At 43.5% G+C, this 16,312-nt stretch overlaps 2 protein-coding genes across 3 annotated transcripts in view; one reads left to right on the plus strand and one right to left on the minus strand.

Annotated features, from left to right (window-relative positions):
* Positions 1–16,312, plus strand: part of LOC311142100 (protein phosphatase methylesterase 1-like) — a 68,058-nt gene that overhangs the window by 4,001 nt on the left and 47,745 nt on the right. The window lies entirely within an intron of this gene.
* LOC311142105 (dicarboxylate carrier UCP2) lies at positions 1,492–6,718 on the minus strand. The gene is made up of 8 exons (XM_084177693.1): positions 6,455–6,718; positions 6,119–6,272; positions 4,273–4,471; positions 3,490–3,685; positions 3,178–3,375; positions 2,984–3,085; positions 2,717–2,897; positions 1,492–1,803 (listed from the first exon to the last, which is right to left on the minus strand). The coding sequence occupies exons 3-8, from the start codon at positions 4,396–4,398 to the stop codon at positions 1,689–1,691; spliced, it is 918 nt and encodes a 305-aa protein (XP_084033819.1). The 5' UTR covers positions 4,399–4,471; positions 6,119–6,272; positions 6,455–6,718; the 3' UTR covers positions 1,492–1,688.

Raw genomic sequence — 16,312 nt, forward strand, 5'->3', positions numbered from 1 at the left:
GTTTGCGGACCGCCATTATATCATAGAAGACTGCAATGGCTTCAAGTGATTCCTCTCATCAACACGAATTTGAAGATGGAGCTTTTCTTTTGCTACACGGTGACGTTCAACCGGAATATAGCGATGAGGATTCGAAACAAAGAATTGGATTTAACTAGAAGCTCAGCTACATGCCGATGCCAGCACCAAGACGACTATGATGTTTTGAGTGACCGTAAGTAGCTAGCTGAAGTTATAACAATATGTAGTGTAGCCACTGCCTGACTATCAGTTCAGTGGTACTTGGGAAAAGCTTCAGAGACAGTCACATAAAATGATAGGTCCACACTATTTATTTTTAAGCTCGAAAGAAGGCAACATAATACAAGTTTGGAGACGAGGGTCTGAAACAAGGTATCCCACCTGAGCCTGGACATCAGGATACATCTACCATGGAAGTCCAGGGGGGTCGGTCTGTGTTTCTTTGATCTGACCGTTTCCTCCATGCACCCAACAGTATTCCTGCAGATAGTGTTCATTGTGCGGCAGAAGAGTCATCCCCGGTTTGCAGGGCAACACAATGACCTGGTCTATATGGCCCAGATCTCTCTGGAGAAGGTGAGACAGTCCAAGTCTGACCCAGGAGGGCAAGTGCAGAGTGCATGTTTCACTCAAATGTATTTCTCCCAAATACTTTAGTCATCAAATCTGCATTGAGTTCTTTCAACCCACAGAGTTAATTCCTCCTCCCACAGGCTTGGACTGGATTTGCTGTTGATTTTGAGACACTAGATGGCAGGCTACTCAACATCCCCATCATTGTGCAGTGCTTTTACTATTGACTTGGTTTAGTTTATGATTAGGCCAATAAGCCAAATTCACTGCATCGGCATCAGCTAACGTTACTACAGACTACAACTCTCCACCACCCTGATTGTTTTAAGACTGTTAAGCCAGATCTGCGATCACTTGTCATTTGTAAAACAAATCTTACAGGACAATTCTTACATGATTTATGACATTAAAAGGTATTCCTCACTAATGGTAATAAGGTTTCCCCCAAAAAAAATCATCTTTAGCAAAAGAAAGTGCCAGTAAAGGTTGTGAATGCTGACAGTGCATGCCGTTCTGAGAAATGGAACTTCCCTGTGCTTCAGATTTTCAATCACTTGTCATGAGACCTAGCTAAAAGTTTCATTTCCCCATCCAACCCCACCCAGCTCCAAATACAGCAAAGTGGTGTCTGGAGAAGGCATGCCTGTCCCAGGGTCCTTCCCAGAGAGGAGACATCATCCAGTTTGACATGCTTTCCTCAGAAGCTCACCGCTGAGAAGAAACACCTGATCAACCAAGCCCTAGCTTTGTGAATAAACAGCCATAAAATTAAGCCTGATTTTAAACCGGATTGGAAATCTCCTTCCTTTGACCCCTACTTTTAGAATTGTTCCTTTCCAGCAGGTATATATAAGATTCCTGTGAATAAGTTAGTAGCAAAAAAGACAGAAGTCATAATTACAAGTATACATTTTATTGTCAAAGGTTAAAGCACTTAAAAAAGACAGAAAGACAAGCTCTTCAGTCTCAGGAATATGCGTCAGTGAAAGGTGAGTGAAAAGTGGTTTAAAATGGAAACTACAAGGGCCACAAAATATAGTTAAATGGAATATGAGCAACACAGCATCACCATCCACTGCAGCCAATGGCCAGGTCTACAGAGGAGTGCCATAGTTTTGGCGGGCTGACATCATGGCACGTTTCAGCTGCTCATATGTAACAAACATCACCACGTTCCACGAGCCCAGTCGTAGAAAAGAGGGCATGAACCTGTAGGGAGAGAATTGAGACAACTCAGATCAAGGCAAAAGCTTCAATTAACCGGAGGGGGAGGAGGAAATAAACGACTGAACAAAAATTAAAACGCAACAATTTCAAGGATTTTACTGAGTTACAGTTCATACAAGGAAATCAGTCAATTGAAATAAATTCACTAGGCCCTAATCTATGGATTTCACATCACTGGGCAGGGGTCCACCCACTGGGGAGATCCCCCCCCCACCCCTCCCTCAGACGATCCAGCAGTTGAAGAAACCGGATGGGCTGGCGTGGTTACACATGATCTGCGATTGTGAGGCTGGTGGGACTTACTGCCATATTCTCTAAAACAAAGTTGGAGGCAGTTTATGGTAGAGAAATGAACATTAAATTCTGTGGCAACAGCTCTGGTGGACATTCCTTCAGTCAGCACGCCAATTGCACGCTCCCTCAAAACTTGAGACATCTGTGGCATTGTATTGTGTGACAAAACTGCACTTTTAAAGTGGCCTTTTATTTTCCCCAGCACAAGGTGCACCTGTGTAATGATCATGCTGTTTAATCTGCTTCTTGATATGCCACATGTCAGATGGATGGATTATCTTTGCAAAGGAGAAATGCTCACTAATAGGGATGTAAGCAAATTTGTGCACAACATTTGAGAGAAATAAGCTTTTTGTGCGTATGGAACATTTGTGATTTTTTTTCAGCTCATGAAACCAACACTTAACATGTTGCGTTTTTGTTCAGCGTAATGACCAGGTTGTTAGACATGAATTTGAATGATACAAAGCAAGCAGCAACAGCTATATTCAAAGCACTGACCGATAAGGTGTACGAGCCCTGCAAAACAATCCATCTGGTGCAACCCAGTCCAGGAGACTCCAGGCAACTAAAACACTTATTCATAAGACATATGGCTTACCCTTTGTAGAAAGCAAGAGGTCCCTCCTTGGTCACCATGGCAAGAGCACAGTTGAGGGCGCTGCTGTACTGGCCGAGGGCAGAGTTCATATATCTCGTCTTCACAACATCCACAGGAGAGGCAATCACAGTGGTGCAGAATCCTGCACCGAATGCAGATGTGACGTGGCAGGGGAGGTCATCTGTAGGGCGAATGAAAAGGGTTAAGGAGAGGCATTTAAATATGAGAAGTATGAGGGTTTAAATATGTGTCATGACAAAGGCTCACCAGTCAGGGGAGTGTTTTTAAGAAGTGCGTCCTTGATGAGGTCATATGTAACCAGCTCAGTGCAGTTCACGATAGCATTGCGGGCAATGTTTGGGCCAGTACCTGCAAGGTGGGGATGGAAACATTTGCAATACTGGCAGACCAAAACATTGGACAAAGGCACAAATGATCCATGTGATCAAGCAAACACCCACCTCTCCACAGACCACGCATGCCCTCTTCCTTGGCGATGGTCTTGTAGGCCTGCATGGTACCATGGTAACGCCGGTTTGGCCCAGAGGAACTAGCCTGTGCCTGGAAGCGGACCTTCACCACATCTGTGGGTTGGGCTAATGCGACTGCCATGGCTCCAGTGGTACAGCCCGCCAGCAGGCGACTGCCAATCCCTACATCTGGAGAGAGAAAGGGGCAGTTAGAACAGTGGGAGTTCCACTTTCAAGAGAATGAGTATCGTTTGAAAAGGGTCACGATGTTGGCATACAGTATGTGATGTGTAGCCTACTCACGGTCTGAGCCTTTGGTGTAGAATGACTTGACAGAGTCATAGAGGCCGATACGGACGGAGGCGAAGCTCATCTGCCTCTGGAGCCCTGCCACCAGCCCGTTGTAGAGGCTCCTGGCCCCCTCTGTACGCACAATGGTGGTGATGGTACCAAACACGCCCCGATACCGCACTGCTGTACCTTTCTCCTCTCCCTGGATCTGTGCGGAACAAAAGGGGCATAGCGAGACTTAACAGACACTGGGGAGGGAGCATGGGGAGGACGGGGGTCCAGGCACAAGTGTCCATGACGCTACATCCAGGGTCTGCAGATTCCAACGGCTTTACCATCACCTCCTGGGCCGCTTAGTTGGGGAAGGAAGTCGGGAGGAACAAAATTGAAGGAAATAGAAGGTGCAAGTCAGTTTTAATGTTGGCAAAAAACAAAAAAAAGGGTAAATACAATTAACCAGAAATGAAAGGGGACATTTTGGAGTCAGTGATGGATTTGGTGCCATTTTGTGGACCAACCAAGTTTCAGAATTTGGACCCATGGCCAGTAAAAATATTGATGCAGCAGTAATGTCAAGCATCCCTTTTAGTATGATGGCTCACCACATTTGACCAGTCAAATGAGCCCTTTCACATGTGATTTAATTTGAGAAATGATGACCAGTTCCAACCATCCTGGGTCCCCATCTGCTGAACAAAACCAGGTGGCAAATGCTTGGGTGATCCATTTCATGGCGCTACAATAGAGGACCCCACCAGTCCATTTCAACAAAGAACACATGATCCATAGGCTTACCTGTAGCCGGACTTTGGCTGTGTCCAAGGGAAAGGTGAATAGGTCAGCAATGCAGGCCGCTGTTCCAGCACCAATAAACTTCACAGCAGCGGTTGGGGGCACGTCAGCAGGTCTGAATCCAACCATTTTATCCAGATAAATGGTATGTGAAAATGTAAGAAGACTGATGAGGTGAAGACGAAGGGAACTCTGCCCAATTCTGAAAAGGGAGAGGGACAAATTAACAATTTTTCAAATAATTGGCAATATTCATAATTTCACTGACATGTTTCCATGTTGGCACAACAATTCCAACTAGACCATGGTAGCCAGGGCCAGCTCTAGCCTTTTTGGGGCCATACGTGAGTTTTAAAGTTATTGTTCTGCAGTTCTACACATTTTACCATTGAGCAGAGATATTTTTGCAGTTTTAAATGAAATTTCCTGCAATTCTACACATTTTAGTCATTTAGCAGACGCTCTTATCCAGAGTGACTTACAGGCACAATTAGGGTTAAGTACCTTGCACAAGGGCATATCGACAGACTTTTCACCTAGTCAGGTCGGGGGTTCGAACCAGCGACCTTTTGGTTACTGGCCCAACACTCTTCACCCCTAGGCTACCTGACTTATGCCATGTTAATGATATCTGACTGAGAGTAACTAACTAAATCAAATGGGGGGGCCTGGAGGTCAGGGCCCCTGGGCAGAGTCGGTATTCAGCCATGATTACTACAAGTTTAGATAAATGGCTAGACTAACTTACCAATCAAACTTTTATTAGCTGAAATGGCTAATTGAGTGACCGACAAACCATGAGAAAACTGCTGATGCACAACCAAATTTCGAACTTGCACCTTGTGTATTCAACTATTCTAATGCTGGGCATACACTACACAATTTCACCACGAAGTTGCCATGTTTTGCCGATCAGGGTGAAATCCTATGAACTTGGGCTAGGATCAGTACGTCGGGACTCGCATAGTTTGAGCAGGTCAAGGACACACTAATGATGGCTGTTCCGTTCTCCAGACTCCTGTCGGATGTCCCTAAAATTCAGACATTTTGTTTGTGCGTCTTGTAGTTTAAGCAGGGCTACGACGCAGTTGGACAAGGACTACTGCCAATAGCCAATGAGCACTCAGCATGTGAGACCAAAACAATGATGGCTGAGAGGATAGCAACAAGCAGGTTGTCACTAGTTACCACAGCCACAAAGTCAAAATGGGCTATATCATAAACATTTATTAATAATTAAAATGTCTTAATTTAATGTTAGGGGTAGGCATTAGGTTAGCAGTGTAGGGAAAGGTTATGCTTAAAACCTGATTTTAAGAAGATAAATTGTAGAAATGGTGATGTTTCGCCATAATGACAGATTGGTGGAGCTTTTTACCTCCAAAGCAAGTGGAAATTGGAGGGGCTTAGTTCAAACTGTAGGCAAGCAGTTGTTTCAGACCTCGCTCAGTGGTCTACTCAATTTGCGGAACTGCCATGAAACATCCCCATTGGCGGATCTGCCTGTTACCAGGTCAGTAGCACACGACTAAGCAAATGACTCGAGTCAACAAAGGAAGAGTTGTACCCGGTTTACGCGATGCTGAATCAGATAGTGATTATTCAGCCAACACTGCATGCAGGGATACAATGTAGTGATCGTGAAAACAAAAGCATTAACTCCACAACTTCAAAATAACAGACAAGCCTATGTTAATTTATATTAATGGTGAATTTTAATTATATTAATGTTGAAGACATTTCAACTTACTATTTACTAAATAAAAATTAGGCTATGCATTATTACATCTAGAGATCAGGCGAAAAAGCTTTATCCAACTTTTCTTATAGATAATGTGGCCTACTTTACCTTTACTCAAGTGACCAAGGACGGTGATGGCAGAGATCAGGATTCTCTAAAGGCGTCCCTCTGGTCAAAATTACTTTCAATTATGATTTGGTTGCCTTGTTCTTCCATAGAAAAACGTTCAAAAACGATGTATCCAAAAAACATACTACAAATTCTGAAAAACAAGACAACAAAACAGGTCAATAAAACTCTGTAGCCTACACCAACCAGGATACAAGAAAAGAAAAACACGGTATCAAAGCATAGCCATTAACATCAATTTAACTTTGTACTACATTCTCCATAAGTAAACCAACATTTACAGACAGTAGGGCTATGAACATGTTAAAAGTTTACCGTGAATAAAATAGCGAAAAGTTAGATCAGGAAAAAACAAGGTAAAATCCTTTGTGTTGATGCCGCTGTAATGAACGTATAATCTTAAACCGTATAGTGAAACCTCGAGACGAGTTGGCAGAAAAAGAAAACTGCAGCTTTTTATACCACCATTAAAACCTGTCACGTCATGAGAAGGCAGCTGTGTTTGTTCTCAGCTGGTTGGCGGATTCGAGCTAAACTGGCCCTGCCCTGGGGTGTATTCACTAGGAACCAAACAGAACCAAACCGAAGCACGAAACGGGGAGGGACCTAACTGAATTTGTCGAATAGAAACTCTTGTTTTGTTGCAAAACGTTTTCCGTTTGGAGTAGACACTTTCCATTGCAACATTCAGTCAGGGCACTGGGCGATGTAAAACCAACTCGCCCATTGATTACACCAGCTGTTCTCAAATTCACCTAGCTGCTTGTTTGGCTCATTCAATAGCCTTCCACACCTCAACCAACCATACATGTCATGGTGGATTAACTGCATCGTATTGAATTAAATGTTACATTGATTAATATAAACCAGTAACAAACAGTGTGTGCTGTGCAGGTTCATATAGGCTGTGCAGGCAAAAAGGCAGGGTCTGTATTCTCAAAACCATAGGCTTTAACATCTATAACAACACAATTTCACATGCCATTTTATTGGCAGGATTGTTAATTGTTTTATTCCCTAGATCAAGATTAAAACTCATCAAACCTCCTTATCACTATTCTGACATTGTAACAACTGGATGAGACCAGATGACTCACCACTATCATCCTATTCCGACCTCCTGATTTAATCATATTCTTTCCTTCTCAAGCCAGTACTCTATCAACTTTTCAAGACATTTGACTCACATTGATATTAGATTTTCCCAAATGCTCTTACTTATGCTAAAGATATTGAGTACAGCGCAAAGACTGCAACATAACCTCGTCCCGAAGCTCAATTGCCACTGCAGCGAGAGAGCCGGCTGGTGGACAAGATTAGGATCCCGTTATTTTAGCGCCCTACAACAGACTAGCGTCCTGTCAAGGGGGTGTACTTGTACATCTGAGGATGTCTCTTTTTTAACAACTAAACTAATTTGAGGTGTGGATGTAGGCCTATACTGTTTACTTCTAGTTCTGCTGAGTCATGATGATGATATACCAACAGAACCTACAGCACTTTATAATAATAAAATCCACATGTGAAACTTCCAAATAGAGTTCTATGCTACGAGCTCCAAGGCTGTTGTGTAAGACCCGTGTTGTGTAAGACCCGGCACGGCAGACTCCCCTGCAGATGGAAACCCTTCGCTTCATGCCTTTCCCTTCCATATGTGCCCCTTCTTAAAATCATGTGTATGTTGTGTCAAAGGATTAGGCCCATCCATCAGGTTAACAGAGAGGTGGAGTTATGTGTTCTCATGCCAAAAGGTACAGGGGCAGCTGGCAATAAAAACTCTAGGAACTCCCAAATGATTCCAGTAAGTGTGGGTTTTTTTTCTTGACACTGAAGTGTTTAACGAGACACTTCAATGTTCCAGGGCAGAGGAGGGTGAAAGGGTAAAAGTTATTCTGTCTGAAGCAGTGTTGTAGTACTTGAGACCGGTCTCGAGACCACATATTGTCTCGGTCTTGTCTCGGTGTCAGATACATTTGTATGCGGTCTTCTTCCCGAGACCAGCGGAGTAAAAACACATAATTATCAGCTTCCATTCAGTCAGCGCATAAAACCACTTCGCCAGGCCAAATACACTGCTCAAAAAAATAAAGGGAACACTTAAACAACACAATGTAACTCCAAGTCAATCACACTTCTGTGAAATCAAACTGTCCACTTAGGAAGCAACACTGATTGACAATACATTTCACATGCTGTTGTGCAAATGGAATAGACAACAGGTGGAAATTATAGGCAATTAGCAAGACACCCCCAATAAAGAAGTGGTTCTGCAGGTGGTGATCACAGACCACTTCTCAGTTCCTATGCTTCCTGGCTGATGTTTTGGTCACTTTTGAATGCTGGCGGTGCTTTCACTCTAGTGGTAGCATGACACGGAGTCTACAACCCACACAAGTGGCTCAGGTAGTGCAGCTCTTCCAGGATGGCACATCAATGCGAGCTGTGGCAAGAAGGTTTGCTGTGTCTGTCAGCGTAGTGTCCAGAGCATGGAGGCGCTACCAGGAGACAGGCCAGTACATCAGGAGACGTGGAGGAGGCCGTAGGAGGGCAACAACCCAGCAGCAGGACCGCTACCTCCGCCTTTGTGCAAGGAGGAGCAGGAGGAGCACTGCCAGAGCCCTGCAAAATGACCTCCAGCAGGCCACAAATGTGCATGTGTCTGCTCAAACGGTCAGAAACAGACTCCATGAGGGTGGTATGAGGGCCCGACGTCCACAGGTGGGGGTTATGCTTACAGCCCAACACCGTGCAGGACATTTGGCATTTGCCAGAGAACACCAAGATTGGCAAATTCGCCACTGGCGCCCTGTGCTCTTCACAGATGAAAGCAGGTTCACACTGAGCACATGTGACAGACGTGACAGTCTGGAGACGCCGTGGAGAACGTTCTGCTGCCTGCAACATCCTCCAGCATGACCGGTTTGGCGGTGGATCAGTCATGGTGTGGGGTGGCATTTATTTGGGGGGCCGCACTGCCCTTCATGTGCTCGCCAGAGGTAGCCTGACTGACATTAGGTACCGAGATGAGATCCTCAGACCCCTTGTGAGACCATATGCTGGTGCGGTTGGCCCTGGGTTCCTCCTAATGCAAGACAATGCTAGACCTCATGTGGCTGGAGTGTGTCAGCAGTTCCTGCAAGAGGAAGGCATTGATGCTATGGACTGGTCCGCCCGTTCCGCAGACCTGAATCCAATTGAGCACATCTGGGACATCATGTCTCGCTCCATCCACCAACGCCACGTTGCACGACAGACTGTCCAGGAGTTGGCGGATGCTTTAGTCCAGGTCTGGGAGGAGATCCCTCAGGAGACCATCCGCCACCTCATCAGGAGCATGCCCAGGCGTTGTAGGGAGGTCATACAGGCACGTGGAGGCCACACACACTACTGAGCCTCATTTTGACTTGTTTTAAGGACGTTACATCAAAGTTGGATCAGCCTGTAGTGTGGTTTTCCACTTTAATTTTGAGGGTGACTCCAAATCCAGACCTCCATGGGTTGATACATTTGATTTCCATTGATAATTTTTGTGTGATTTTGTTGTCAGCACATTCAACTATGTAAAGAAAAAAGTATTTAATAAGATTATTTCATTCATTCAGATCTAGGATGTGTTGTTTAAGTGTTCCCTTTATTTTTTTGAGCAGTGTATATACACTCATTTCTTGAAACATTAAGACAGTATCTTAAAAGCCTTTATATATGTTATAAACATTTTTGCGCAGTGGCGAACCTATAGGCCTTCAGTGTCTGACAGGTTCATGATTCTGAAAGGACAGAATCCGTAATACCAGCGCACTCATGTAGGAGAATGCACTTTTTGTAAAACACAAAGGGCCATTGGTGTAGTGAAGGCTATACGCAGGTATACGCCATCAGTGGCGATTCTAGCATGTAACTCTTGGTGGGGCAAATTATTTTTTTTATGCATGCCAGTAAAGCCACTACACAACACAACACTAAACAATACATTAATTACACTATAACGGTGACAAACGGTGCCTACAAACTGTTAGGGCCTACATAAAGCTGTCCCAACAGCAGAGCTTTCATTTCAGCACAATGGAGTGAATCCTTACCACCGCTACACCTGGCTATCAGCGGAGCCTTGTCTGGCAGCAAAACAGTTCATTCAGCCTCATTTACTGCCTTTTTAAAAACCATAGCTGATATGGCTGACTTGCTTAAACAAATGTGGTTACTACTGACTCCTTGTGGATTTGTGTAAGTCGATAAGAACCATGTTCTCCTTCAATAATAACAAACGCCAAAAATAGTTTTGACTTTTGAACCCATACAAACATTATTACATTTATGTTCAGTCAATTAATAATGTTCATTCTTATATCAATAACACTTAGCTCTAAGTATAAGCAAGTGCAAGAAAACGAGCTGTGACGAGGTAGGCTTATTCGTTCAGCACTTTCCAAATGGACACAGACAGAAATTCAAATAAATTCAGCAAGATGTTGAGGCCTTAACTTTACTCTTCTTTAAGTCACCACACACACACACACACAGAGAGAGAGACGGTTAGCCTACCATTTGAATTATTTTATTAGGCCTATGTGGTCTAAAAAGGAAGGAAAATACAATCATGAGGATCCACTTCTATATACAATATACTGAAACACAGACAGCACATTGCAAAACAACCCTCGCAATATCAACTGGAATTACATGGGTCTATTACTGAACTTTTTGTTGCAAACAAATATTTGAATGGGACGAGACTGTCACTGGCAAACATGGTTACAGACCCAACAACATTATATAGTATCTCCTCCTCGTCAAGAAAAGCACATGAGCTAATTATAATACACAAAGTAAGCTAAACAATGAAATCATTCCAACATTGCCTAAAATTGTCACGTTGTATACTGATAGAAGACAGGCGCAGGAATACGTAATAGTTTTTTTTATTAATCAACCCAACATAAGGTACATCATAGAAAACGACGTGGACGAAGCCCAAAACAAACACGTGTATATATATATATATATAAACAGGGCTGTAACCCAAACAAAAGAGCGAGGTGTAAACCTCGGACGAGACCCGTTATAACAAGTGCACAATTACATTACAGTCATTTAGCAGACGCTCTTATCCAGCGCGACACATACTATGTACACATACTATATGTACACATACTAATCAGGGGGAATGGGAACGAGGTGTGCGTAATGAGACTGCTAGGCAAATCCCCGCCTTATCTTAGCTCATTGGTCACCATAGCAGCACCCACCCGTAGTCTGCGCTCCAGCAGGTATATCTCACTGGTCATTCCCAAAGCCAACACCTCCTCTGGCCGCCATTCCTTCCAGTTCTCTGCTGCCAATGACTGGAACGAATTGCAAAAATCTCTGAAGCTGGAGACTCTTATCTCCCTCAATAACTTTAAGCATCAGTTGTCAGAGCACCTTACCGATCACTGCACCTGTACACAGCCCATCTGAAATTAGCCCACCCAACTACCTCATCCCTATATTGTTATTTATTTTGCTCTTTTGCACCCCAGTATCTCTATTTGCACATAATCTCTTGCACATCTAGCATTCCAGTGTTAATACTATTGTAATTATTCTGCACTATAGCCTATTTATTGCCTTACCTCCATAACTTGCCACATTTGCACACACTGTATATATATTTTCTGTTGTATTTTTGACTTTGTTTTTTTTTACCCCATATGTAACTCTGTGTTGTTTTTATTGCACTGCTTTGCTTTATCTTGGCCAGGTCGCAGTTGTAAATGAGAACCTGTTCTCAACTGGTTTACCTGGTTAAATAAAGGTGAAATAAAAAATAAATAAAAAAAACAAGATAGTCCGGGGTTGGTGGTAATGAACGAGGTCAGTGACACCTAGAAGGCTAGTGACGTAGACCTCCGGAGCTGGTGAACGGAATGAGTAGCAGTACCAGGGGGGATCCATGACAAAAATGATGAATAAGATAGACCTATAAAAATGTAGATGTACAAACTATGGCATAAGGGAACGATGAGCTGATTAGAGGCAATCCGTAATTTCGATTAAGACATTAATGAGCAAGCTAAAATGGACGTCGTCAATATAACTATTTGGTCGGCACTTTTGAAATGTACAGCGACAGAATTCAGAACATGGGTCGTTCTTACAGTATTCTCCCTGTACACCAAGTCAGAACCGTAGGATAAATAAAGGGGGCATATAAGCACATAATGAAAGCTCTTACAATATTCGATGATGACGTTTCTCTAAAACAGGCTATAGGCTACATGTGCACTACCAAGTCGGAACAGAAGGCTAAATTCTGAGGGGGAAAGGGACCAAATTATTAGGGTGAGGCACATGCCTCCTAACAGTTTACTACACAACATACACTTAGTATTACTTTCTTAGCTACAGTATACATATCTCCCCCCTGGCATATTACAAAATTTATGCAGCAGCATACAATACATTTTTTGACTCACTGTTGTTTTGCTGTGCTCACTTGAATAGGAAGGTGGTGCAGCGGTCCTTCTTGTGCGCAAATTATGTCATCAAACTTTGTCATCAAAGTCTGGCATTCTCTGGATTTATGGTGCTTTCAAGAAAACTGGGAACTCAGAAAAAAACAAGGTTGAATCATGACGTCAGTGATCTTCAGGTCGGAGCTCTAGAAAGAGGCCAGAGTTCCGGACTTAGAATTCCGAGTTGGATGACCGTTCAAAACGTATTTTCCCAGTCGGAGCTCGTTTTTTTCAGAGTTCCCAGTTATCTTGAACTCACTGAAGTCTGAAATTTCCCAGTTCCAAGTTCCCAGTTGTTTTGAAGCCATGCTGCAGAAGTCATGCTGCATTGACAGCATGGCCAATGTATTCAACCTTTTCTGGCCCATGGTGTTGTGTGTGAATGTTTATCCTTTTAAGCTTGGAAAATAGACCTTTTTTTAAATCCTTAAACGCAGACTTGGACCACACACCCTCTCCACCTAATAGCAGGCAGTGGAAGCAAAATAGTGATTGCTTTGCAACGCTTGCAGTTAGCCACTGATTCTTTCCAAACCACTCATTGTTGAATTTGAAATTTCCGGCTTGTTGTGTAAAGTTTATGTCCAATGGCCGATGAGCACAGATCCGTTTTATCTATAATTTCTCTTCATATGACAAGGATTGAAAAGGATTTGCCAGTAGATTGTCAACGTGATTTATGAAGATGACTGCTTGTCTAGCTTGCTAGCTAGGATTTTGAAAGTATGATGTTGACATGATCAGTCCAATCAAAGCTACGGTAGATATAACGTGATTTATGGCATTTTATCTGTGGCCAATGACCTTGAGCCTTCTTAGATGGGCACTTCTAATGTAACTCTATGGCAGCACCCAAGGGGGCTTGAACTGTCTAGCTCTCCCTGTAGATTCTGCGGTGAAGTAGTGTCCCCATGAGTGACAGAGCACTGAGCCAATCACAGCGCAACTAGAGAACATTACCAATGCCTACGCCCTGTATTTTCTACTGCCTGCCCCACCACCACAGAAAGCACTGAGCTTGGCTGAAACACCTGCATTTTGGAGCTGCCTTACTCAAGAAAGCAAGAAAGAGACCATGTTTGTATACGGCTTTATTCACTCAATATTTATTTTTTACATTGTTTGCAAACTGATATGTGACACGAATTAATGCCAAAATAACAAAATGGTTTTTTTGCTAGCCCCACCTGCCCTGAATGACGGATCGCCACTGTAAACCGTATACCCACTTTTTTTTCAGTGGGCATTGCATATACTCACTTCTTAATCCCTACTGATGAATATCAAAGTAGTGTAGTGGAGGTATACGATTTATCAATTATGTACAATAGAGAAATAATGCACAAAGTAGTCTACACAATCGCAAAGCACGTGAAATATATTCATGTGCGCCGCACACAGCCTAGTTTCAGCGGAATATCATCTGCAGGTAGCAAGAGTGTGCAGCTCTCAACTGGTTTTGGCATGGAGCAGCTCACAGAAGAATGACATCGGTAGCCGGTAGGGTAGGAAAGAGCAGCTCACAGAAGAATGACCGGTAGCCGGTAGGGTAGGAAAGAGCAGCTCACAGAAGAATGACATCGGTAGCCGGTAGGGTAGGAAAGAGCAGCTCACAGAAGAATGACATCGGTAGCCGGTAGGGTTTGAAAGAGCAGCTCACAGAAGAATGACATCGGTAGCCGGTAGGGTAGGAAAGAGCAGCTCACAGAAGAATGACATCGGTAGCCGGTAGGGTAGGAAAGAGCAGCTCACAGAAGAATGACATCGGTAGCCGGTAGGGTAGGAAAGAGCAGCTCACAGAAGAATGACATCGGTAGCCGGTAGGGTAGGAAAGACGTTTGAACTTATATCCACCAGTAAATGCTAACTAAGGCAACAATGGGTATGCAAACCAGGTATTGAACAAGTTTAGTCCAAAGTCTTGGTTAGTAGGCTATTTGTGATGCAAAATCAGGGGCGTAGACATGGATGGGCCTGGGTGGACAGAGGGCCACCCACTGGGGAGCCAGGCCCTGACAGGCCCACCTATTCAGATTGATGTGGTATAAGCATTGTTGTGGACTTAGACCATCACATTTTTGTATTTTTTCTATATATATAAAAAAAAGTGTGGTTTGAGAGTGAAAATCTGAGGAATACAGTGAGGGAAAAAAGTATTTGATCCCCTGCTGATTTTGTACGTTTGCCCACTGACAAATAAATGATCAGTCTATAATTTTAATGGTAGGTTTATTTGAATAGTGAGAGACAGAATAACAACAAAAAAATCCAGAAAAACGCATGTCAAAAATGTTATGAATTGATTTGCATTTTAATGAGGGAAATAAGTATTTGACCCCTCTGCAAAACATGACTTAGTACTTGGTGGCAAAACCCTTGTTGGCAATCACAGAGGTCAGACGTTTCTTGTAGTTGGCCACCAGGTTTGCACACATCTCAGGTGGGATTTTGTTCCACTCCTCTTTGCAGATCTTCTCCAAGTCATTAAGGTTTCGAGCCTGACGTTTGGCAACTCGAACCTTCAGCTCCCTCCACAGATTTTCTATGGGATTAAGGTCTGGAGACTGGCTAGGCCACTCCAGGACCTTAATGTGCTTCTTCTTGAGCCACTCCTTTGTTGCCTTGGCCATGTGTTTTGGGTCATTGTCATGCTGGAATACCCATCCACAACCCATTTTGGTCTCATCTGACCACAACACTTTCACCCAGTTCTCCTCTGAATCATTCAGATGTTCATTGGCAAACTTCAGACGGGCCTGTATATGTGCTTTCTTGAGCAGGGGGACCTTGCGGGCGCTGCAGGATTTCAGTCCTTCACGGCGTATTATATTACCAATTGTTTTCTTGGTGACTATGGTCCCAGCTGCCTTGAGATCATTGACAAGATCCTCCCGTGTAGTTCTGGGCTGATTCCTCACCGTTCTCATGATCATTGCAACTCCACGAGGTGAGATCTTGCATGGAGCCCCAGGCCGAGGGAGATTGACAGTTCTTTTGTGTTTCTTCCATTTGCGAATAATCGCACCAACTGTTGTCACCTTCTCACCAAGCTGCTTGGTGATGGTCTTGTAGCCCATTCCAGCCTTGTGTAGATCTACAATCTTGTCCCTGACATCCTTGGAGAGCTCTTTGGTTTTGGCCATGGTGGAGAGTTTGGAATCTGATTGATTGATTGCTTCTGTGGACAGGTGTCTTTTATACAGGTAATAAACTGAGATTAGGAGCACTCCCTTTAAGAGTGTGCTCCTAATCTCAGCTCGTTACCTGTATAAAAGACACCTGGGAGCCAGAAATCTTTCTGATTGAGAGGGGGTCAAATACTTATTTCCCTCATTAAAATGCAAATCAATTTATAAAATTTTTGACATGCGTTCTTCTGGATTTTTTGTTTGTTATTCTGTCTCTCACTGTTCAAATAAACATACCATTAAAATGATAGACTGATCATTTCTTTGTCAGTGGGCAAACGTACAAAATCAGCAGGGGATCAAATACTTATTTCCCTCACTGTAGCAAGAACTTGAACGACTGTTATCCAGTTAGCATATCTCTTGCGTTCGCAAATTCACTCTGGCTAACTACTCCGATTTCAGAGCACTCTCGTCTGAGTGTGCCAGAGTGTAGAACAACTGATGAATTTACGAACGTGCAACACCCGCTGAATATGACCAGTGTGAGT

Source organism: Coregonus lavaretus, assembly GCF_964263955.1.
Source record: "Coregonus lavaretus genome assembly, chromosome: 15".
Classification (NCBI taxonomy): domain Eukaryota; kingdom Metazoa; phylum Chordata; class Actinopteri; order Salmoniformes; family Salmonidae; genus Coregonus; species Coregonus lavaretus.